Below are 23,087 nucleotides of genomic sequence, written 5' to 3' on the forward strand. Positions count from 1 at the left end.
TCAACAGCAAACATATATTTGCTTTTAATATATCGATTTCTGCAGATACTATCATGACGGTGAAGACTATTTTGTGCTATAAAATTGGAAACAAAAAAGAAAAAAAACTATCGTTTATTTTAACTATTGACGAAATCTCATCATCTGCCAGCGCTCTGTTTGATCCCTTTCTTCAATAACCTGCTCCTATAACTTATGTTTTCCCGTGTTTTTACAAAAGAGCAGCAAAACAATGGAAAATGTATCAGTTCTATTGGCCAGCCAATTCAAAACATTGAATGACTTATCATTGAAAATATTCAAAAGTTAGATCCGATTGAATCACCACAATCAGACAAGGAGGTAGTTCTAAGTGAGCCATGTCTGAAGGGTTCTAGCTAAGACCAAAGGACTTCATACATTTGGCTCCGAAAACTGCCTTATAACATACAGGTAAGGGAAGTACATCGATCCCAAATATTAACTAATGGAATTACAACTTGATTTAGTTGTTGCTATTTATTGATAAAATGTATCGCTTGGTAGGGCCGTAACTAGCAAGAGGCAAGACGAGGCACTTGCTTCGTCTTGATTTAAACCCAAATCAGTTGGGAAAATAATCCCAAAAGACATACTTATGAAAAATGTTTAAGAAAGAGGTTAGAGCTTTTAGCTCTTCATATTTTCTGAAGGGTATGCCTCCAGAACCCTCCTAGCAAGATCTCGCCTCGTCTATGCCAAAGGTCTGGTTACGGCCCTGTTGGGTTGCACAATTAAATGAAAGTAAAATAGAAGAAAACTTCTTAGAGTATTGCGTAAACATTTCAGCCCAGATAACCCGGGACATTTAAATTTGTCTCTAATTTTGATATTTTATCGTCTTTCAAACTTAAATGTTAATTTAATTTTTTCGTGGATTCAGCTCTCTTTTGCTTGTTATTATCTTGCTTTAAATGCAAAAGCAAACATTTATTAATACAAGCGAAGGAAAAGAACGGAATTTGTTGAAAACGAAATGAACTTGGCTTCAAGGCTTTCGTTAAATTTGTCTATTTTCGCCCATGACTGCCCATGGGTAGTAGGTTTTTTCTACAAGTTCTTTACGCCATAAAGTTATTGATTATATTATCAGACCTAAACAATTTACAAAATAGGAAATGTCGTCAACCTGTAAACTAGTAAGATATCATTCTTCGTGTCTACTTGTAAACGTGGTAACCGAGATTGCAAAAAGGTTACACAAATTCATTAATTTCAATACTTTGCCTTGATTTGGCCAGTTTTTCAGCTGTATTTTGTGCCGTTTACACGTTTGCGGCAACATAAATCGTCAGTTCATATTGTTATGAATTTAGCATTCCGTCATGATATGGTAATTTATCTACATGAGATAATATGTCTCAAACGTTCAAAGAATTAAGAATACGATCTTATCCGGTTCTCTGAGGTGGGTAAATAAGTCTCGCTTAAACTTTTTAGCAGCATTTCCTCTTCTTGGAAATAGATCTAGATCTCCCCTGTAACGGTGCAAAGATTTATTGTTTTAAAAAAGTTGCCTAGGAAAATACCTGATGTTAGACCCACCTGCCATGTTTATAAATCTCATATTTATATCTGAAATGATCCGTGCAATATGTAATACCAAGTGACTGGTTCTATTCGTTGTAGGGACAGCGCTCTTTGATCAGCAAGGAATACTCGATATTCAGGTGAGGTGAAATTAACTGTAGACCAATTAATTTAATAGCGACTTGACCTTAATCTTCGACTTGGACCGAAAAGTGACACTGTTATATTACTTTATTCATGTTAGTTACTCAATGAGAAAGCCTTAAAGTCACACGCCCTCTGGCATGGTTGCCTTGCCATCCGTCTAGTGTGACATAAGCAATGTGTTGTTGTGATGGTTTTTTCGTGTTAAGATTGTGTGTTATGGAAGTATATTACGACTGAGACGTACTGGCTGACAAATAGGGATGAGGCGTTTACCAGAATCCACTTTTTCGTCACAACAGAGTAATGTGTACTTGTGACTGGATGTGTATCACAGCAAAGCGACCGTCCTTTGTTTTCACTGAAAACAAGAAATAACAGTTCTCAAATAACTACGTTTTTTCTTCCCGGCCCGGTTACCTTTTAACGATTCTCAAACAAATTTGATATTATATTCGCCATTCACTTCCTTTTATCACTATATATCGCTGTGTATTCTGCAAAGAAAGACAATCCATATACTAAGATGTGAATAGATCCTAATCGTATTCTATAACAACTATCAAAACTGTTAATAGCTTGAGTAATATTCTATTATCTTTTGTGTTGAAAATTCAGTCAAAAGATTTATGTAATATGTTAAAGGAATGATGCAACAACGTAGTTTTGCTCACTGATCCTATCCTTGTTTTCGATCTTACAGGTTTGGAAAGCCTAGCCAAGTGATATGAGGGGACTCTTAGGAATTTTTCTACTAACATTTGTTCTCCTCGTAAGAGCTAGAGGTAAGACCCTATATGACACAGTTCAAACAAATAATGCATTCAAGTCGAATTTTAAATATCTACTTCATCATCATCGCAAACTGACATATACGTATTATAAAATTATGATCTGCTACCATCTTTCAATCATTCCTAATCAACAGAGTTTGCTCCAACTTTTTCAACCCTAGTTTCTAATTGGTCAGTTCGCTGTCCCTTTTCGTCGGTTTAGCTACACTTCACTCAACAGCAGTACCCATAATACAAATCATGTTTTTCTTTGAAACAACTGGTGGCTTTTTTCTTAACTAAATAATTTAAAAACCTTTTTCCCAAAAGCATTACTGAATATATCTGTGTATAGAAATAGGTGTATAGAAATCTGTGTATAGATGTTGGTTGTGCCTTGAACGTTTGCTTCTTTGAGCGGAGAGTGTCACGATACAAATAGACAATTTAAAAAAAAAAAACAATAAGGAAAATGGAAATAAAAAAAAAGAAAATTTAAAGACACACTTTACGTTTTAATTAGAAACACATAACATCACTAACGCTTCAGCACTTAGAAGTAAAGGGTGAGCCTATTTACGATCCAAATGAAATGTGGTATCTCATTATCTAGTTAATGGTATATGTATAATGCGTTCCTTTTTTGCATTTTATACCTTTAGAACACGACAGCTTTTCTCCTACAGCAAGTTCCAGTCTCAATGACGGTTGGTACTGCTATTTGATCCTTTTGATGTGAATAAATTCAACCCCCTATCTCCGCCTCGGTCGATAGGGGAATGAAACTCGTGTCAGGGCTAGCCCGATATATCTAAAATGGCGAATTTTAAAATTTATTTTACTCTTCCTTTCGGTTTTTGTTTCGGAAAAGTTGAGAAATATTTTCATAAGTAGCAACTGGGTAGCTAACAAAGGTGAAATTCACACGTCGGGACCAAATTGACCGGATATATTGATATTTTTACGTCATGCTCAATCAAATTAAGATTTACAAAATCCAACATGCTGCCCGCCAGTTTCCTCGGATAAAACTAACCAGTGACAAAACATTCAATTGCAGCATTTACGGACAGCAGTGATGAATCAGCTCCACCATCATCGTTCTCTGATTCCACGTCGCGACATAATAACAACGACTGGCTAACTGATGATGATGACGATGATGACGATGACGTCATGGACGAGAGTCCACTGAATGTGCAGCCAGCAGCTAAAGCGGCAGGATCCAAACCAAAAACAGCAGCAAAGCCACTCACCACTGGTTAGTTGTTGACTTGACTCCAAGTAAAATGAGTTTCACAATACATTGATAAATGTGTTATATCAGTTGCCTTGCTTTAAGGCAAAAGTAATTTTTAACATAAACTGTTGAATTAACTTTTGCAAAGAATTGTTCACTTATGGCCACTTAAAGGGACTGTGTCACTGCTGAGTTAAGTTTATTTTATCGGTTTTGCCGAACACTCGCTATAAAAGATAATGTTTGCAAAGAAATTACTTTTATGAATCTAAATGACAAAACCATAGCTTAATTGCATAATTGCAACCAAATGTGTCTCCTGGCCGTTATTATTTAATGTTACAAGCAAATAAGATTAACTATGTAAACTGTTCAGCCTAACAATATTTCAAAACCCATATTGCAATCCGTTTTAATTTTCGTCACTTTTTGCCATCCGTACCTTCTTTTGTATTTTCTGGGTTATTGAAATGTTCCTTTACTAGTTTGAGAAGTTATTGTTATATTTCACCGAATTGGATGCCATTTCCATGCCTAAATTTAGCTAAAATCCGTGACACAGTCCTTTTAACACTAAACGTAATTACACTTTTCTCTTCAGTGCAACTGGAAAGCAAAATATTATACGAGTTAAATGGTGCTCGTCGGCTATTCGGGGCAGGCCCTCTCATTCGGTTGGCAACCCTCGATATTGGAGCTAAGGCCGCTAATGACAAAATGCAGAAGGCAGGTGTTGCCAAGAAAGATGCCAGCATCAAGCACGGTCAACTGCAATGTATAAAATTGACAAGCTCAGACAAAGTACCTGCAGAATGTATATCGTTTTGGATGCGTCAAATGCAGGATTATGATTGGTCAAAACCAGCAATAAAGGACAACAACAGATTTTTCATCACAGCCGTTTACAAAGCAGCGACTCACGCTGGTGTGGCGGTCAAAAAGGGACCTTCTGGAAGATACTTTGTGTTTATACTGGTAGATCCTGCCCCTGATGCGTCTAAGTTGAAGGCCAATGTAAAACCATACACTGGTAAGAATCTTTACAATGTTCCTGGGAATCCTAGTTAGGTCCAATAGTTCCAGTTGGAATACTTTTATTTAATCTTAAGTGTTAAACTGCAGTGCAAATAAGAAACACCAAAGCAAAGACCACACAGGCATAGGCTTTATTTGTAGTGCTACTTTGCCTTTTGCACCTTTAATGGATGTAATATATGGGTCATATATCTCAAGGCTTTTCATATTTCCGCCCTGCCATTTACTGGTGGGACATATAGTTATCTGTCTTTTTAAAATTTTGTTGGTGGACAACCAGTTTAAATTTGTTTCCTTTTTCAAACTTTTGATGCAGATTATAATCTCTTCTTCAAATGCTTGTTGTTTGTAAAACGTTTCAAAACGAACAGAAGGGGACTTAATATTACTAGCAATGGTATATTGCAATTACTGAGTTTTGATTGGTTAACAAGCAATGGTATATAAGCTCATATACCATTGACCAAAAATATGGAAGCCAATACGCGTCAGCGAAAACAGCTGGGGAGCTCAAATATTGCAATTCTTTGGGCGTTTTTAATAAAACAGTTATCCCACTCGTGCTTGTTGGATATGAGATCGTTATAGCCAACGAGGCGCGTAGCGCCTAGTTGGCTATCTACCATCTCATATACAACGCGCGCTCGTGGAATAATTGTTAAATATGAACTGATATCTGAACCCATTATCTGTTTACCGCAAAGTAGTATTGTACTAACTTGATTAATTTCTCTCTATTTTAGACATGTTCACTTCTACTGTTGGAGGTAATAATTTTGTGTTATTTGCCTTTTTTTGACTTATAGCTATGTTAAACCATTTTAGGCCCAGTACCAACACTTCTTGCTGGTTTTGTTTTCGATATATGAAAACTGACTTCTTTCAATCGCTCACTTCAGGCTACGAAGCCCAAACGTACGTCAACTGATCATTCGTCAGTTGTAATAAATTATTACCTCTTCGAAAAAGAAAAGAAAAGGGACAGCGCTGTGCTATTGCGATGTATAATTATTTTCAGACAGTCAAACGTTTTTGTTATTATGTCGTAGCTAAATGCACCACTGGATTTACTGAATTCCAAGGATCCTGTTATAAACTTCACAAGGACAAACAAACCTGGATGAACGCAAACGCAGAATGTCTCAAGGAATCTGCTGTTCTCCCTCCAATCGGTGGAACACCAGAAAACGAGTTTTTCAAACAGGGGCTTTTGAAGGGTCAGACTGGTTTCACTTGGCTCGGCTTCAATGACCGTCTGAAAGAGAGCATGTACATGTCGGTGGACGGATCACAGATCCACTTTATGGACTGGGTTAACGGACAGCCCACAGGCAAAAATGAGAATTGTGTCGGGTTCAATAACAAGGCTGTTTACGGAACGATGGCAGACTATCCATGTACTACCGCCAGCACCTACGTGTGCAAAAAGCCTTTGGAAGGTAAGGAGGAGTTCAGTTGCAAAGATACGATTAGTTATACACAGGTCAGGCCGGCAATGTCTAGCCTGCGAACAGGCTCCCAAGTGGGGTAGGGCGAAAAAGATCGTTGAGCGAAGCGAGCCGAGCAGGGCCTCGGCTCCGCCAACATTTTTCCCTTCCTTCTTCTTCCTTTCTCTTCCCGCTTTTTTTCGCCTCATCTTTGACCGGTGAGCCTGTTCGCCGGCTAGCAATGTCGTACATAGGCAAATCCTGGACCAATTCATGTGACCTAAACTCCCTACAAGCTAGAACTCAGACTTCCAACAGCGCTAAAAACAAACGCTTTTATATGTATCTGTTTCTTAGCCACCGAAAAAACAACAGTGCTTTCAAAACTTTCAAAATGTACATAAATATGCTAATGGGAAGTTGGCTTTCAGGTGATATTACTTATAACCTCAAGCTTGAAGTGGAATCCATGGTGTGGTTGGATGATATGAGCAATCCTGGCTCCCTTGCTTCCCAGCAGCTTTCCGCAAAGTTCCAGAAGGCGGTATGTAGAAAAATTCCTCCATTTCTAGAAAATGTTTGATATCGACCGTCATTAACCCAAACTGTATATAAACACAGAGCTCAAAGAGGTTTTTGGGGGTAAAAAAATGTAACACAACAAAAACTAGATAGAAGTAACAGTAGTTCTCCGAAATCTGAAGGGTGATACAAAGAAGGGTCAAAAGTTTTTATCAGCTATCTGTTGTGTGACAATATTGTTTCTCCGTTATAATGACCAATTTTCTTCCTCTTTTGATGTGTAGCTCCAAGACATTTACAAGAAAGCGGGAGTTAAATGCCTCAAGGGTGTCTCAATCACCTCCGTCAGGTTAGTCAGAAAAGATTATTATAAAATAATGCCATTTTAATAACTGATTTTTTATAATCAGATGAAAGTTTCTCCATCATATAGACATTCATATCAGCTGTGTGATTTCTTCAAGTTTTCAGGCATGTTGTTTTTGAGTAGAAAGCAAGCCTGCTCTTAAGTGACGGATTATTTTAGCACTCCGTATACTGTAAACGAAAATATTGTTAATATTTTCTGTTTGAGGTGATTTATCATTAGCATACTCACCGAATATATTATCATTTTCAGCAATGGTCTACCACCACAGCCAGTACCTGCATACTCTGCTTACAGCTACATTGGCAAGCGTCAGGTTACTGCCATCAAAGTCACCCCTGCACCTACCACTCCACCCAAGCCCAAGCCCTCTGGAGGCGCGAGCAAGCCTACTGTGAAACCCACTACTCCCAAAGTCCCAACCACAAAGTAAGAATTACTATCCATCGATTTTTTTTCTTATAAATATTTTATTTTTGGTATAAAGTTTTCAAACGACGGCGTTCTTGTCTTTAAACTAAACACTATTTAATATTAGTTCCGTGAACAAACGTCCATCTGTAAATGACAATTTAGCTGCCAGACAACTTGCTTCTCGGAAGAAAGCAATAAATGGATTGCGCTTCCTTTCATACCAAAACACTTACGTTGTAAGTGTGATAAAAACACATCAGGCCGATTATTTAAACGAAATTGTGTCAGCAGTTCAAACAAATTATTGTCTAAACTGGGCTAAAAAACCAACAGCCACAACTTTTACACCGGGTCTAACTGCGGTCTTTATGAACTGCGCCGTTAAAACACGCTGTAATGGTACATTTTAGCTTGTATTCTAGACGTGGCTTTAGTGAGTGTCTGTGTTAAACCTAAGTTCAACCAAAAAGTGGCTTCAACACAGACTTTGTTTTAACAATCGGTCGTTACTTCTCGAGGTGCTGTTTTTTATGACAGACTAGCATCCTTGCAGGCATGCCACTAAAACAACAATAACATTTTAAAGACTAATTTACTACTTATTTTCAGGCCAAAGAAGAAGGTTGTTGTCAAACTTTCTATGACTTTTGGGCCAAGCGGCATTCCATCAGACCCAACCGCAGCTCTTCAGGATTATTTGCGAGCCAATGGTAACAAACTACCAGCACCAATGAACGAAAAGGTCAAAGTGGTTTCCGTAAGCATCGCTCCTCCAGGTATGAAATCCCACATAAAAATATTTTTGATGGACTGCATGCTTTGTTTACAGAATTCAGTATATTTGAATCAGCCCTTTAAACCTAAAAACTTAACACAAAGTAGAGGGTTTTTTTTACTTAGACAGTCATTTTGTAGCACGTTATTACTTCACTTTCTACAGCATTAAAAAGTCATAGGATTGAGGAGAGTTAACAGTGTACTAAATCAGTCTTCTCTGATTATCTCTGTAGGTTCAGCCGCCTGCCCTTCCATCTGCTCCACCTCGTGCGTGTCAAGCTGTGCACCAAGCTGCTGTTTCTCTGCAGCACCTGCCCCAGCTCCATACATGGCACCCCAGCCATGTGTTCCCACTCCATATAATCCTTGTCCACCTAAACCAGCACCAACTCAGCCACCACCAACACAACCAAAGGTCCAGGCCAAACGACCCGCAGCAAAATGTACGCCAAGCCCAACCACAAGCTGCCCACCAGTAGCGACCTATCCTTACCAACCACCAGCGTATCCCCAATATCCGGCTCCACCGTGTGTTCCAACAGTAATGAACAACTTTTGCAGGAACATGGTCGCCAAGCCAGTTGCAGCAAACAGAGGAGGTTTCTTTGCCCCAAAGCCTGTCGTGAATCCTGCTCGTGTTACTTACAGATATCCACTTCAACCGGCATACAGACGTATTATGCCTAGGTTGGTATCTGCAAGGCCGGTCTCCCGTGCTGTGTTGCCTGTTCCGCAGGCAGGGGGATATAGGCAGTGTATTCCTTCTGCATTTAACCCATGCCCTCCAATAATGATGCCTCCTCCACCTCCGCCTCAGCCTATGATGATCCCTCAGTACCCTATGCCTCAGGTAAGCAATCAATTGGCTCAATTCAATTTTGCTGCATGCCAAAATTTCCCCATTAAAACAGAGAAAAAAACCGTCAAATTCGGGCTCGGCGACTTCATACGACCCTGAAACAAAAAGTACTTGACTGAACAAAAAGAACAATTTCAAGTAATTCACTGACTTATAACTGATTCTTTGAGTCTGTGCTTTTAAAAGAGGTTAGGACGAGGAGAGGTGGACGGAGAATGGGAGGGTAATTTCATGCGGGAAAGCTTGTAGCTCGAAAACTGACGGGCCTATACCAAGGCTTATATATGGGGGAGGGCTATTAGAATGAATTTGAATTTAATTTTTGGTAAAATATAAGCTTAATCATATTAATTTTGCAACCGAAATTAGTCAATTAAAGTTAACGTTATTTGAAACCTCCCACAAATTGTTTGCTATATAATTTTGAGCGTCCCATCGACTGGTGTAAATTTAATCAGTTCTTTTTTCTCCTTCTTCCAACAGATGGCACCACCCTGCATTCCAAACATTTCCCCGAACTGTCCTCCAAAACCTGCACCGAAGAAGCCAGCAGCCAAAGCGGCCAAACCAGCCAAACCTTTGACTCTACAGGGTTGTACATACCCACCATGCAGTGTAATGATGCTTCCTCCACCGCCACCACCACCCCCACCTCCTCCTCCTCCGATGCCAATGCCAATGCCCATGCAAATGCCGTGTACCCCGACTCCTTTCAACCCCTGCCCACCTCCCTCGCCTCCAAAAGCAGGCAAGACTAAGTCTAAAAGCACTGCACCCAAACCGTGCTCTCCGGTACCTACACCTGGGTGCATGCCGCCAATGCCCATGTCCATGCCTATGCCACCCATGCCACCACCGATGCCGATGCCGATGCCCATGCCAATGCCAATGCCGATGCCTTGTGGAACAACACCGGCAAACCCATGTGCTAAACCAGTCAAGCCGCTACCACCAAAGCCAATGCTAATCAAGCTACCAGCCATACAGATCCAAGTTCCTCAGCAGCCAGCACCTCCCATGATGCCACCCATGATGCCACCCATGATGCCACCCATGATGCCTCCTTGTCCACCTATGTGTGCGGCAGCACCTGCCCCGGTTTGCCCGCCAGCGTGTCCCAAAAAATGTTGCAAGAGGGCAAGAATGGGAAGGTCCGTGCACTCTTCCAAAAAGGAATAATTGACTTTTCTTTTCAACGTTTTCCAATCAATTGCTAACATGCTGTTATTAGCAGCGCAAGTTGGCAACTACGGAACTTGAATAACGTCTGTATAGATAGCTTGATGTGTGGCAATTTGTCATTTTTTGCCAGATATGGTTGCAGTTTGTCATCTGGCATTCGCGTGTTTTAAACGCGGCAGATTAAACACTGACAAAAAGCTGCTCGTTTATAAGCTGATGTTAGACCTACAAGCCAAGATAAAACAATTCTTTTACCAAACTACAGCTTATTTATCACGTTTCAGTTATACATTCCATGTCAGTACTGAAATCCATAAATCCATGTTTTCCGTGCCTTGGGTTTAATTTATTTCCATTTCATCTGGACGGCAGGAGTCTAAGAGGAGTCGTTTCTTTCTTAGAAAGAAAAGGAAAACTTAGGGCGTATACGCTAGAGTTAGGTTGACAAATGCATATGTATATTTTATTTTGGCTCGCAATATATTGTAAATTAAATATTTGGTTCTTAAGTGATTAAATTAAGATTTTATTTACGAGGGTTCTACATCTAGGACAAAGTGGTCGTTTTCTGTGATCACGCGTACGTAAAATATTCAATAAAGCAGTGGAGAAAGCTATGTTCAGTTGTGTCTTTCTGGGATTTGCAGCTGGGTTAACGCCTATTATGCCTCATGTATTTTAGTCACACGTGGGATCGCATGTAGTGACATACAAAAAGAACTGAACCCTTTTAGCACCAAGCGCAGCATAGGCCTTTGGCAGTTAAGGGTCCTCATCCCCTCCTGTGACATCTGTCCAAGCTACCCTCTCAATCCGTCCTGTTCTAAATCGTTCATTTTCCTCTACACTATCCTCATCCATTTTATCCAGGGCCTTCCTGCACTTTTCCAATGAACAGACCCAGTAGATTGTAAGTGAAAGCTCTCGTGGGAATACTTCTAGGTGGAGTTTTCATGCACTTAGCAGTTACAAAATCAATTTACAACAAAGGAGATCGTCCTCTTTTGTTTACAAAGGGTAGCAAATAAAATATCTTCAGATTTTAATTGTTAAATTTAATTTAGTTTTGCAACGTTCAAGCCAACAAACCTGAGAAGGAAATATTTGAGAAGAAAACTACTTTCAAACATGTTTAACTGAACAGATTTTAAGCTTTATTGAAGTTGGTTTTAACTCGTAAAGATGATGACTTATTTTATTCAAATTTGTCATAAAAAAATTCGCTAATATAATAGGCAATACAGCTCATGGAACGTAAAGGAAAACAGTTTGCTTTTAGTATTATTCAAAGCACACCTGCCAACAATTTCGGACTGGTGCCGACAACAACATGAGCCTAACCCACTTGTACGCTTGACCGCTGTCAAATGACAGAAATATGCAAAAAATTAAGAAAATTATTGCAAAGATAAGGTTTTATTTTCACATTTCAATTTTTTATTTTACCATTCTTAGGGTTTATTATTTTTTTTAATTTTTTAAAAAATTTTTGTTTTTAAAAATATATTGGGTTGCGGGGCCTTTTTAAAATTTTTTTGGTGGGGAAAATATTTAAAAAAAACAGTCGTTACCTTAGGAAAGGCGATTGTGTTTCACTCAGCAACTAATTTTATCTATCCTTGCTCATACTAACACTTCAATATGACAAAAAATCGATGAACGAAAGCGCCACTGCCCACGGTGAACTTGTACGCTTCCGACATCAGTTTATCTGTGGACCTCTCTTCTCTGCGTCGGTCGACCAGGGCCGTAACTAGCAAGAGGCAAGACGAGACACTTGCCTCGTCTTGATTTTAACCCAAAATTAAAAATAAAATAGTTTATTTGAAAAAATAATCTATTTAAAAAAATTTTTTTTTAAAAAAATAACAAAAAAAAAATTTTTATAAAAGATTTTATTTATATTTTTTAAAAAATTTTTGGGGGCCCCCAAAACCAAAAATTCTCCCTTAGGGGGGGGGGCCCCCCGACGTTCATCTATAAAGCTAAAAGAGAGCTCACGAAGGACTGAAATGCATGGAACGTTGAACAGAAGCATGATATCTAATAAAAAAAAAAGTCAAAGCAAAATAAGATAAGTAAAGCCTCGACAAATCACAGAGGGAGTTTGAGTTGTCGACCTTTGAAAACTAAAATGAATCAACGGCTATTTGTGTACGATGTCGCTTTTCTACGCACTTATATTTCACTACGCATGTTTGTTTCTACCAAAATAAAACCGCTGGCAACAAAGTCGGTCCGATAACGAAGAAGTTGTCAACAATGGTCTCGCAGACCAGAATAAGAAAGAAAACTGCCGCGTCTGTTATCGGGACTACAAAAAATAGTTTTTCCTTCAAAAGAAATTCAATGTCGATATCTTAATATTATCATCGATAACTTTCTTCACACACTTATTTGTTATCGATAACTTTTTTAGGATCGACGACTAAACGGTTATCGATAAAATTTTCTCTGGTATGTTCGGACCGACAACACAGAGAAGAAAAGGAAAATTTCTTGTAAGAGACAATACTTTTGTGCCCAATCACGCTCAAATTTCATTTCCTTTCGGCTCCGCTAGGTTTAATTGTTATATCCGGAGATGGTTAAATCGTTCTTTTTCCCGCCTTTTATTTGTTAGTAAACTTTTCGTAACTTTTACAGTTTTTAAAAAATAAAAAAAGATGTAGGTAGGTTAAACCCTGCTCTTTTTAAAATTTGTTCGACGATTTTTTCGTTTTGTGTGTCAAAAGGTTTGCCTATTACTTTTTTTAAGGAAAACATTTATTTTTTTCATTTTTTATATTCTTAGCCTACGCATGGTGCAGCTGTTTCAAGTGTTTGAGGCATTGAAGTGAGGGGGCGTGGTACTTTTAAAAATAAAATAGCCTTTTGTCCTGCTTTTGTCCTATTGAATCGGAAGTGACAAGGATAATGTCGGCCTTTTCGTATGGAAATTGAATTTTGACCTCGTGTACGCGCGCAGGAGTGATAATCCATTTATCCGAACGGAAATTTAAACACTTTTTAGGGGTTCATGTAATTCACTAATCGCCTCTGTTTTTCGATTGTATTGTCAGACATGAGCTATAGGCTTAATGGATACTTGAATAGCTTCTTGCCTGAATGATGAGCTATGGCGATTCAAAGAAAGTCTTAAGCTTTGTAGGATGTGGTAATTACTTATACCTGTTAAAGACGGATAATTAAATCTGTTCCCCTAAAGCTTTTTCTTCTTTTTTCTTTAACCAGGCTTCGAGACCAAAAAAAAGAAATAAATTTGTTAAGCTTTCCTTTGCTTTTCTGGCCAATAAAGTGATCAGTGATTGGTTTCAGTGATTTTAAAAGTATCACTGAAACCAATTTTTCCACCCACCTGTTGTGTTGTATTGTGACTTATTTCTTTGTTTCTTCCCTTTAGAATCTCGTATTTTTATCGAGCATCTAAATCCCTCTAAACACAACGTCTATTCGATAGAAATACTCCAGCTTCTGTGATACTCATGGCCAAGGAGGCTTTTCTCCCAGACTTTTGAACAAAATTAACCTTTCTTGGCTCATCCGATTACTGTAATATCAATAGATCAAAGAACCGACGTCATTATAACTGTAACGCGTGTTTTATTAAGTACACTTTTAACTGACAAATGCTTTTTCGCACAATTACTTAAATGAAGAAAAGCTTATCGAGGCTGCGTCGTCACTAGGTGGCGCTCAATTTTCCACGAACACTTTTAATTTCCGCGTTTCCGCGTTTCTCGATCTGAATGTCAAACGTCCTTTGTAATCACCACGCTAATGTGTGTTATCACGAGGAAGCAGTATATCTTTATTGTCCACCAGTTGTATAAGAGCGGAGGCGATCGTCACTGTAGCTCAGTAACACACTAGACGCGCTGTTAAGAAAGCATGGCAGGGAAGGATTTCTGGTTTGGCTGCTTTCTCCTTTGTACGGTTATCTCTTGTACGATAGCTGCGCCTCCAGACAGAGTTCAAGGTATTCAGAAAATTCTCAAAAAGTATTATTATCATTATTCGTTATCATTCAAAGGCGAATTGGCATGTTATTATACTTTTAAATACAGTTTTCATCTATATTATCAAAAAATTTCCGAGGAAACTTTATTCTAGAGAAACGTTGAATGATCGTTAGTAACGGTACTTCGACTTCAAGCCGATTGCCTTTAAAAACATGGACAATATACAACCGATCATTTGAGAAGGAGGTCGTCTTTCTTTATAAAGCGTTTGTTAGATCATCTCATGTAATAATGATATACATTTAGAGTTTCATTCGTCCCACCGTGATGGTCCTAAATAGGCGACTCAGTCGACGGGAATAAAATCCTAAGCTACAATAAGCTCCTTCGAACGCTAGAAGTTTCACGCCGTCGAACAACTTGAAACCAACAAAAGAAAAATCTATCTGTGTTCGCAGGTTATGGTAGCATGCAATCTTATTTTATTTATTATTGTTAAAGGCTCCTATCAGGAATATGGCCATTCACCATGGGTTAAGAAAATCATTTATACGTAAGTTACATAAAAAGACTTTTCGACGGCTGATTCCCGGGTTTTTTTGTAAATATTATTTCGCGGCCATGCTTTTCCCATTTTCATCAAAAGCTGAGTTTTTACTGAAAGACTAAATTGTTAAGTATCAAGTGAAAAGGAAAGGTTATCGTTCGATTTTCGCACTTTGATCGAACTCGAGATAAGCGGAGATTAACTTTGTCATGTCAAATCAAGGGTCCATTGTTTAAATCTGAACGCACAAGAAAAATGGTCCCACGAAACGCGGCTACTTGTATCTTTCACTTTCTTATCAGATAGTTCTTTTTTATCATGAGGGATTAAGTTTATTTTCATTTGAGGAGTTTTAACTTCTCTAAAGTATTTGTTTCCGCGCTTTTTTAAGGAAATCCATATCCGTTTTACCAAAGTCCTGATCCAATGGAAACTGGTGATTCGAAAGGAATGGAACTGGATCAGCCCGAGTTTGACACACCATTCATGAAACGAAATCCAGCCCCGCCGTCAGATTGTGCAGCCTGTTGCAATGACTTGTGGTAAGTACGCAACTTTGTTTCGCAGCAGAAGTACATAATCTAGATCATGTACTTCTGTTCGCATTCATGTTTCGTATTGACCGATTGTTCTAAAATACGTTGAATTCGCCGCGCGCATTTGCTACATTTCAGGAGCTATAATCAGCCGATAATGGCTCTGCACAGTCCTACCACCACTCACTGACTTTTATTGCGCACCTTTTCTTGGATTTCTCGCACTAAAAGCGACTGCCAAAAGTGTTCCTCGTGATTAACCAGTGAAAGAGTTTGTTCGAGTTGAAGTTATCAAAGGATATTTTGCATCTGAAATGGGGAGGGCCTGTAACTATGTACCCTTTAAGCTCCGATAGTGCCATTTGGCACATAATGTCATAACTTGGTCAATATTTGCCCAATTAGTTTGAATCTTTGCCACCAAAATTGCCTTAGAAAGATCTGCATTTTGTAAACATAAAATTGTTCCTCCCCCATGTTTGTGACTTGATTGACCACCCCTATAACTTTTGAAACTTTTTTTCCTGATACGTATGCGAGATGTAACATAACTAAAATTAACCACAACAGTGAGAGCTGCACAATAGGCTATAGTTTAGGGGTATACCCATTATATATGGGGATACACACATTTTTAATTTTTTTTACGTTTTTAAGCCATTTCTTTCAAGGCCATAACTTTCTTATTATTTGCTGACATGTTTTATGAAGTTTTCTAATTAATACCTTTCAAATGGTGTATTATACATGGCTTTTCAGTTAATATTTATTGATTTAGGAAAAGAGGCCAGTTACCTCGGGGCTTAAAGGGCTAAGATCAAATGTTTACGTTTTGGGTATGAGATAAAAATATTTAACATATACGTTTTCATTTTTGTTTTATCCAGGTGCTCTTACATCAATACTCGATGCCTTTGCTCTCGTCAGTGGAACATCGGTCCTTAATTTATTATTAGTTTTTTTGATATCAAAATAAAGTTTCGTCTATGGAGCAAGTGTCTGTCATTTGTATCAGAATGCAATAGGCTGTTATATAGGAAAGCTAGCACACCGAATTTTTCATATAGTTTAATCGTCCGGGTGAGAGTAGTTCTGAAAAGAACTGATCTCAGTGGTAACTCGAGCTTCGACAACCTGAGTGAAGGTCATCTTTAAAGTCACTCAACTCTGAAGATGACTTGCACTTGCGGCTTGTCGAAACGTCAGTCACCAAAAACAGTTCTTTTCAGAACTACTCTCACCCGAACGATCACCTGTACGAATAACTGATACCCGTGGGTTCAACAATTTACTAATAACACTTTCAATTACTTGCTCAGGGATGGGTCGTTGTTATAGGAAAATAAGAGGCCTGAGAAATAAACTGCTTTCAGTAATTTTTAACAGCTTTTGAATGAGGGTTTTGTGATGACCGTAAAAATTACTTCATATCATGATCAAGGTAAGTGTTATCAGCCGAAGCCGAAAACGACGCTGATAACACTTACCAAGACCTTGACTTTTCGTGATACCACAGAAACCGAATCTAATAACCTTTTTATTGAAAATCTCTTTGAAGTCGTACGTTACCGACATTACCTGCATGCATTTACTGATTTCCAGAATTAAACTGTGGCTCTTTTTTTTGTAAGAAATGGTATTGTTTGTCGCAACTGGAAGGTCAACAATATTATCATTTTCACTTAATAGGAGTTTTCTCACAGCTGAAACATTTATCAAAAGTTGCTTGAGATGAATATATTCTCCCAATATATGTATATTATGGGAAGCACGTGACCTGTTGAAAGGGGGAACTATGATTATAATAATAGTTCTCTTGCAGCTCACAACAATTGCAGATTTGATTTAACCTGTCTGTGTTCGTTGATACTAATAGTAGTACTTCCCACAGGGGCCCATACAAGCGGCGTGACTGTTTGTATGTTCGAAATACAAATGAAAACGGAGGTGACCCTCTTTCCGAGGAAAAGAATTCACAGATTACTCGGATTGAAGTGATTGCAAATCAGACTGAATCAGTTAAATTTGAAGCGGTTTCTTTCTCAATATTGTTAGAATTGTTTGATTAGAACGTTCTTCATTATGCCTGCTTTCTTTTCAAAATTCTTATTAAATAAAAACAATATCAATGTCTCAAAATGATAGTTTTAACAAAAAGAACGAAAGTGTGTCAAACAGGATTACTCCCGGCCCCAGCATTGTTGCAAAGCCAGTTGGAATTCTATTACCCTAACGAATGCGCAGTTTAACATTTATTGCCGTGTATTATCGGAAAAAAATTTCTTAAAAATCCGTACTGTAGTCGTTGAAACCTAAATCTCTTTTACAAACGCAACGGTTATGATTCCATATGAAACTGCAGAATTCAGTTTAAGCAAGAAAATCCAGGTCTAAGAAAAGAGGATTGCCCTTGCAGTATAATCGTCTCCGAAATGAGTTGCAAGACAGTTTACGTTATTGACATTTACGCTTTGATTTTGTTTCTCGTGAATTAGAGTCTTGCTGTGGTGGATATAACATGCGAATAGAATGACCCAGAAGGAAATCACACAAACTTCATGACCTCCTGTAGCTAACATCACCTGCACAACCAGAAACATTGTCCTACTGGTCAAAGCAATTTCGGCAAATAATAATGTTGATTACAATCTGCACATAATTCTTTTGGAGTTGTTTTGAAGTCAAAGAGAGATTAAATTCCCAAACCTGGTTTCAAGTAATTAGATAAAACTTTTTTAAAAAACGATAGACTATATCTGTCTGAGAAAAGTTGTTTGTCTCCTTTCTATGCCCTGATGATGTCGAATCAGATTTCAAGAAACACAGAAGCATGACTTATCTAGTCAAGTAGTACAACTTAATTAAAACATCAATGATGAATAAAATAAACATTTTAAATATGCAGCAAAATATCCCCAGACTTCAGGCACATGACGATAAGAAGCAGCATGTTAACATAAAAGATTTAAAGCTGGTGCGTGGATCTTTACGTAAGTTGGTACAAGTTCGTGCCAATTTCCTTGCAAGGCTCAAACAAACACCATTACAGATCATTTTAAAGTCGAGCATCGAGCCAGTTTGGATTATAACAATGAAAGGCTTCAGTGTTTTTGCTGTGTTGTCTTTCATGGCCGTGGTACTACTTACTGATATTACCGCCGCCCCTTATTTTGAGGACAAAGGTAAAAATCCAATTGTTAAATCTTCGTGCATCAGATCATCATTTCATTGAAAACGTTTCGCACACTGATACATTTTTAAGCCACAGACTTCAGATACAGTATCAGTTCTACAGTATGTATGATGCCTTTATGCTTTATGTTCTAATTGTATCTCACCTTCTGATTGATTTACTAGATATTTATTCTGATTTTCGTGGTGATGAGATGAATTCTCTGAGGAGCAGACTGGGTCTCAGAGACAATGATTATCGAGACATTTACGACAAGACCGGCAGATTCGAAGATTTCTTGGAGAGCCGAAGAGAAGCTTTAATCAGTTGTCGACGGTAAGTTGAAAACTGGTGGCAGTAGTTCTTCAGCGACGGGCTTGAAAATGTCGCTGAATTCAAGATATAATGAAAAGTAATGTCTAAATGAAGAGTTGGAGTCCCCAGCCCTTTTATCATCATCTTGTATTATCAGTGCTTTCTTGATTATCAAGTGGCGAGTTCCATAGAAGATGCCTTTTAATAAACAGTTATATCATAGCAGCCTTAATTTTCACCCCTTAAGTCCTAGACCGTAAATTAAGGTCAAAATTGTAATGTAAAAATTAAGCTTTGGTCTACTGGGAAAAAACATGTTTTGCCCCTTCAGACCAGCCCGGCGAGAGACGAGAGAGGCATGTCTTGCAGTTCAGCTGCAAAGTTACATATTGCAACTGTATACATTAAAAAATGAAACCTGGTACTGATATTTAACGTTTTCCTTGACATTTTTAGATACTATGCTTTCGTTACAATTTAGTTAATTCCCTCATCACAACTAAGCTAAAAGACGCTTGACCTTAAACACGATGATTTGAAATTGTTTTGTGCACTGTATACGATGTTTACACCGAGGGTTAAAGTTGACTTAAAAGTTCCCGCTCAAGTCGGGGAGCTTTATTGTTTAGCTAAAATTATAATTATAAGAAATCGGTCAATAAAAAAGAAACGGATTTTATGTACATAAACGCAGTACTCTTTGCTTCCTTCCCACAGGTGTCGAATGTTGAAACAAGCCGGGGCCGGAGGGAAATGTCCGCCCAGCTGTTAGCTAATCAGTGGTCCTATGTATCCAAGCCATTCACCACATAACAGGCTACAGTCTCAAAGGAGAGAAGCAAAGCATGCATGTGTAAACAACTGACACTTGAAAACAAATAAAATATCCTCCAAATATATTTGTCGCGATTTATCAGTAAAGCACGTTCAATCTTTTGGAACGCACGCTTAACGAGTGAGCTAAAAAAAATTATCTTAAAACAATATAAATCTGATAAAATGTGTTTACTGTTGGGCAATTTTTTCGAGTCAATTCGGCTTTTATGCCGGTAATGGTCGTGGTGAGTTCTGTTCTTTCGTTGTTTGGAATTCTCATACGGAGACTTTTTCATGACTATTAGCACAGCCACTCCCACATAATAAAGTTAAACGCGAATTTTAAAGAAGAATACACGTTTCAATTAGCCTCTGTTGAAGTCTTGTACCTTGAGTTGCAATACTGCAAACAGGCACAGAAACAAGTCTTCGAAGCAAATCTCTAGCTTAAAAGGGAGGGAGCGGTCATTAATTACTGGGGGCGAGGGCCGGTAAATTTTTGAAGAAGTGGGCTCAAAAATTGTGATCCTCTCCCAAATAGGCATGAATAGATTGTGCTAGTAAATTCAGGAAAAGTAGCTTCACAATATACCCAAAAGTTGCTCTAAAGTTGCTCAAATATCAAAAAGTTGCCACCAAAATTTAGAAAAGTTGCTTGCTCGTTGACGTGAATTTTGCGTTTTCTAGAAATTGAAGCGCTTGCAGGTTTACTAAGAGTCGCCTAAGCGTCTATGGCAACCTCAATGGGGTCAATGTCTGAATTAGTTCCATTTCCTCGTCTGAAATTCTATCTGATTACAATGCCATAAGTGACTCGCACTTCAGCAAATACCAAGACGGCCAGCGGCAGGCTCAGCCTCGTCCCCAGTCGTCCCCGGCGAATTTGGATGTGATCCAGTCCTCCTCCGCTCACTCGCATAGCGCGGTATGGCCTGGGGACGAGGCTGCGGCAGGCTCTATGTTGCAACGAATAACCGCTGGATTTAAGCACCCGTTAGATAGATAGCCGCTGTCCAGATTTCGGTGGCGTTAAGCAAGTGTTATTTTATTGTCATTTTATTGTATATCCTTAGTTTGAATAAAATCAGTTTTGATAAAACCAGTTTTAATAAAATCCTTCGAAATGAAACGACCTTTTATGGTTTGGATCGGTTTTATATCAATTTGTTGCTCAAAAGCTGCCAAGGAAGGCAAAAGTTGCCTTTGGTTGCTGGTACTACAAAAAGTTGCTCAAAACGCTAAAAGTTGCTCAAAAGTTGCCGAGCACAATCTATTTATGCCTACTCCCAAATTGGAGCCAGAAATTTGCCACCCGCCCCAAATCAGAGACCAAAAAATTGTGACCCCCCCCCCCCCCCCTCCATCCTTTGAATGAGCACATAAAAGAATAAACACGGCAAGGTAAAAACCATTGAAAGTAGTTGACTAGTTCTTAGAGAAGTTGTGTGCCCTCAAGAGGGGTCTGGGGGCATGCTACCCCAGGAAATTTTCAATTTTTAATCCTCTTAGATCACTTTTCTGCGATAATTCTGAGTAGCAATATGATGGCGCTTTCAGAAAAGCTACTTAGATTCCTGTTTTAACTTTTCAGCTGTTCGAGCTATTCGAAGCAGGTAAAACAGAAAAAAAATAGCAAAATAGTGTGTTTTTAAGGCGATTATTGATAACATGTCATGATACAAATAGATATGATCAAAATGGGTTGTTTGAATCAAAATAATATCATGCAAGAAATAATCGTTTTAGTGCGAGTTTGCAACTGATTGCGCAAGTCTCAGGCTCAATGCATGAGGCTTGAGAAGCCTGAACCAAACAGCTGTTGATCCTTAACACAAACAAGGCTAGGAGGGTGCGGGGGCATGCTCCCCCGGAAATTTTTATTTTAGGTCTTCTGAAACGATTAGAAATGCATCTACGAATGTCAAACAAGCTAAAAAGTAATCAATTTATACCAATGAAAAACAGCTGTGATCGAACGTGTAAAGCCTCTTTGACCATTTAACGAGTCACTACTCTATAAGCCAATAATTATTGAGCCCAACGGATAGACCAGAAATTATTACTGAAGCTTTTATTACCTATTGCTAGCTTGTTAGTAAAATAGTCAAAGTAGCTAGCTTGCTAGTAAAATAGGTAAAGAAATGTTCCTCGCAGGGAACTTGCAGCATGAATGGTTAAACAATTGTTCTGTGGAATCTCATTACAGAAACTGTGCGTTAAAAGTCATTTTCTGGCTCACTCCAGAAATCTTCACAATGAGTCACGTTTAAGATATAACAGATTCAGCTTGATAAACACACATGATGTTTGCTGGTTAAGGGAAATTACCAAGGAGGAGATGGATTGTGGATTGAAGTAGCCTAAAATATTTAAAAAGTTTATTTGTTAAAACAGGTGCCCAATCATTTATGACCCCCCCCCCCCCTTATCGTGGGTCCAAAGACATTTGGACCCACAAACACACATGCTGTTTGCTGGTTAAGGGAAATTACCAAGGAGGAGATGGATTGTGGATTGAAGTAGCCTAAAATATTTAAAAAGTTTATTTGTTAAAACAGGTGCCCAATCATTTATGACCCCCCCCCCCCTTATCGTGGGTCCAAAGACATTTGGCCCTCCCCAAATGGGAGCCCAAAAAATCTTAGCCCTCCCCCCAAATTTGCCGCCCCTCCCCCCCCCCCCAATAATTAATGACCGCTCCCTTAGTGCGCTGGACTTTTAATTCAAGCGGTGCGGATTCAACTGAACCACGAACAAGGCCTCAGTTTTGTTGTGTTTTCTTCTGTGTGGGCATTGCTCTCACAGTGCCTCTCTTCACCAAGGTGTTCAAATGGATACTGAAATATTAAAATTGCTGGGATATCCCTTTGATGGGCGAGAAAAAGAATATTCCTAAACGATTCAAGCTACGGAAACCATAGATACGCACCGACTTCATAAGCAACTAGGATCGAACGCAGACTTTACCTCGTCAAATGACTGCATTTTCATTCATTTCATCCTCTTTTGGTTACAAATCATCACTTCCCTTTGCGATGAACTTAAAACTCTGGCATGCCAATAAACAGTGGTTTATCGGTAAAATGGTTACCGAGCTCTCTCCCCCTCCTCCCTCACTTCTCGGGACCATGAAGATTGTGAGATCTGGTTTCTACCCATCCTACGAAGATTATGAGATGTTTGGGTTAGCCCTTTTGTAAGGAAGCGTGGGGTAGAGGAGGGGAGGGAAGGGTATCGGGAGTTCAGAAAATGGACTAGAATGAGAAAATGACCTAAGGTCTCTCGGCTTGCCTATTGATTTAGGGACAGAGGACCTATCGCCTGCTCTTGATTTAGGGCTTATACTAGCCAGCGTAGCTTGGCGTTCTAGTCAGTCGGGGAGAGCGAGAAATCGCCTTCCGCCGTCGCTTTGCTCGCGCGCGCGATTTCTCGCTCTCCCCGACTGACTAGA

The 23,087-nt window shown here is 38.9% G+C and overlaps 2 protein-coding genes and 1 long non-coding RNA gene across 3 annotated transcripts; all 3 read left to right on the forward strand.

Annotated features, from left to right (window-relative positions):
• The first annotated feature begins 319 nt into the window (after positions 1 to 319).
• Positions 320 to 10,905, forward strand: LOC144644276 (uncharacterized). The gene is made up of 14 exons (XM_078503726.1): positions 320 to 432; positions 1,648 to 1,688; positions 2,396 to 2,477; positions 3,128 to 3,172; positions 3,526 to 3,726; positions 4,307 to 4,735; positions 5,484 to 5,507; positions 5,790 to 6,179; positions 6,599 to 6,711; positions 6,974 to 7,038; positions 7,309 to 7,485; positions 8,080 to 8,246; positions 8,481 to 9,097; positions 9,590 to 10,905. Exons 3-14 carry the CDS (start codon positions 2,420 to 2,422, stop codon positions 10,283 to 10,285), a joined length of 2,982 nt encoding a protein of 993 aa, XP_078359852.1. The 5' UTR covers positions 320 to 432; positions 1,648 to 1,688; positions 2,396 to 2,419; the 3' UTR covers positions 10,286 to 10,905.
• A 3,133-nt stretch (positions 10,906 to 14,038) lies between these two features.
• LOC144642013 (uncharacterized) lies at positions 14,039 to 16,325 on the forward strand. The gene is made up of 3 exons (XR_013568676.1): positions 14,039 to 14,267; positions 15,189 to 15,339; positions 16,221 to 16,325. It is a non-coding gene; the product is annotated as an uncharacterized LOC144642013 (long non-coding RNA).
• A 1,438-nt stretch (positions 16,326 to 17,763) lies between these two features.
• LOC144642015 (uncharacterized) lies at positions 17,764 to 19,710 on the forward strand. Its single transcript, XM_078501015.1, has 3 exons — positions 17,764 to 18,515; positions 18,691 to 18,841; positions 19,538 to 19,710. The coding sequence occupies exons 1-3, from the start codon at positions 18,206 to 18,208 to the stop codon at positions 19,590 to 19,592; spliced, it is 516 nt and encodes a 171-aa protein (XP_078357141.1). The 5' UTR covers positions 17,764 to 18,205; the 3' UTR covers positions 19,593 to 19,710.
• The last annotated feature ends 3,377 nt before the right edge of the window (positions 19,711 to 23,087 follow it).

Source organism: Oculina patagonica, chromosome 2 (genome assembly GCF_052425735.1).
Source record: "Oculina patagonica isolate OP01 chromosome 2, crgOcupat, whole genome shotgun sequence".
NCBI classification, from domain to species: domain Eukaryota; kingdom Metazoa; phylum Cnidaria; class Anthozoa; order Scleractinia; family Oculinidae; genus Oculina; species Oculina patagonica.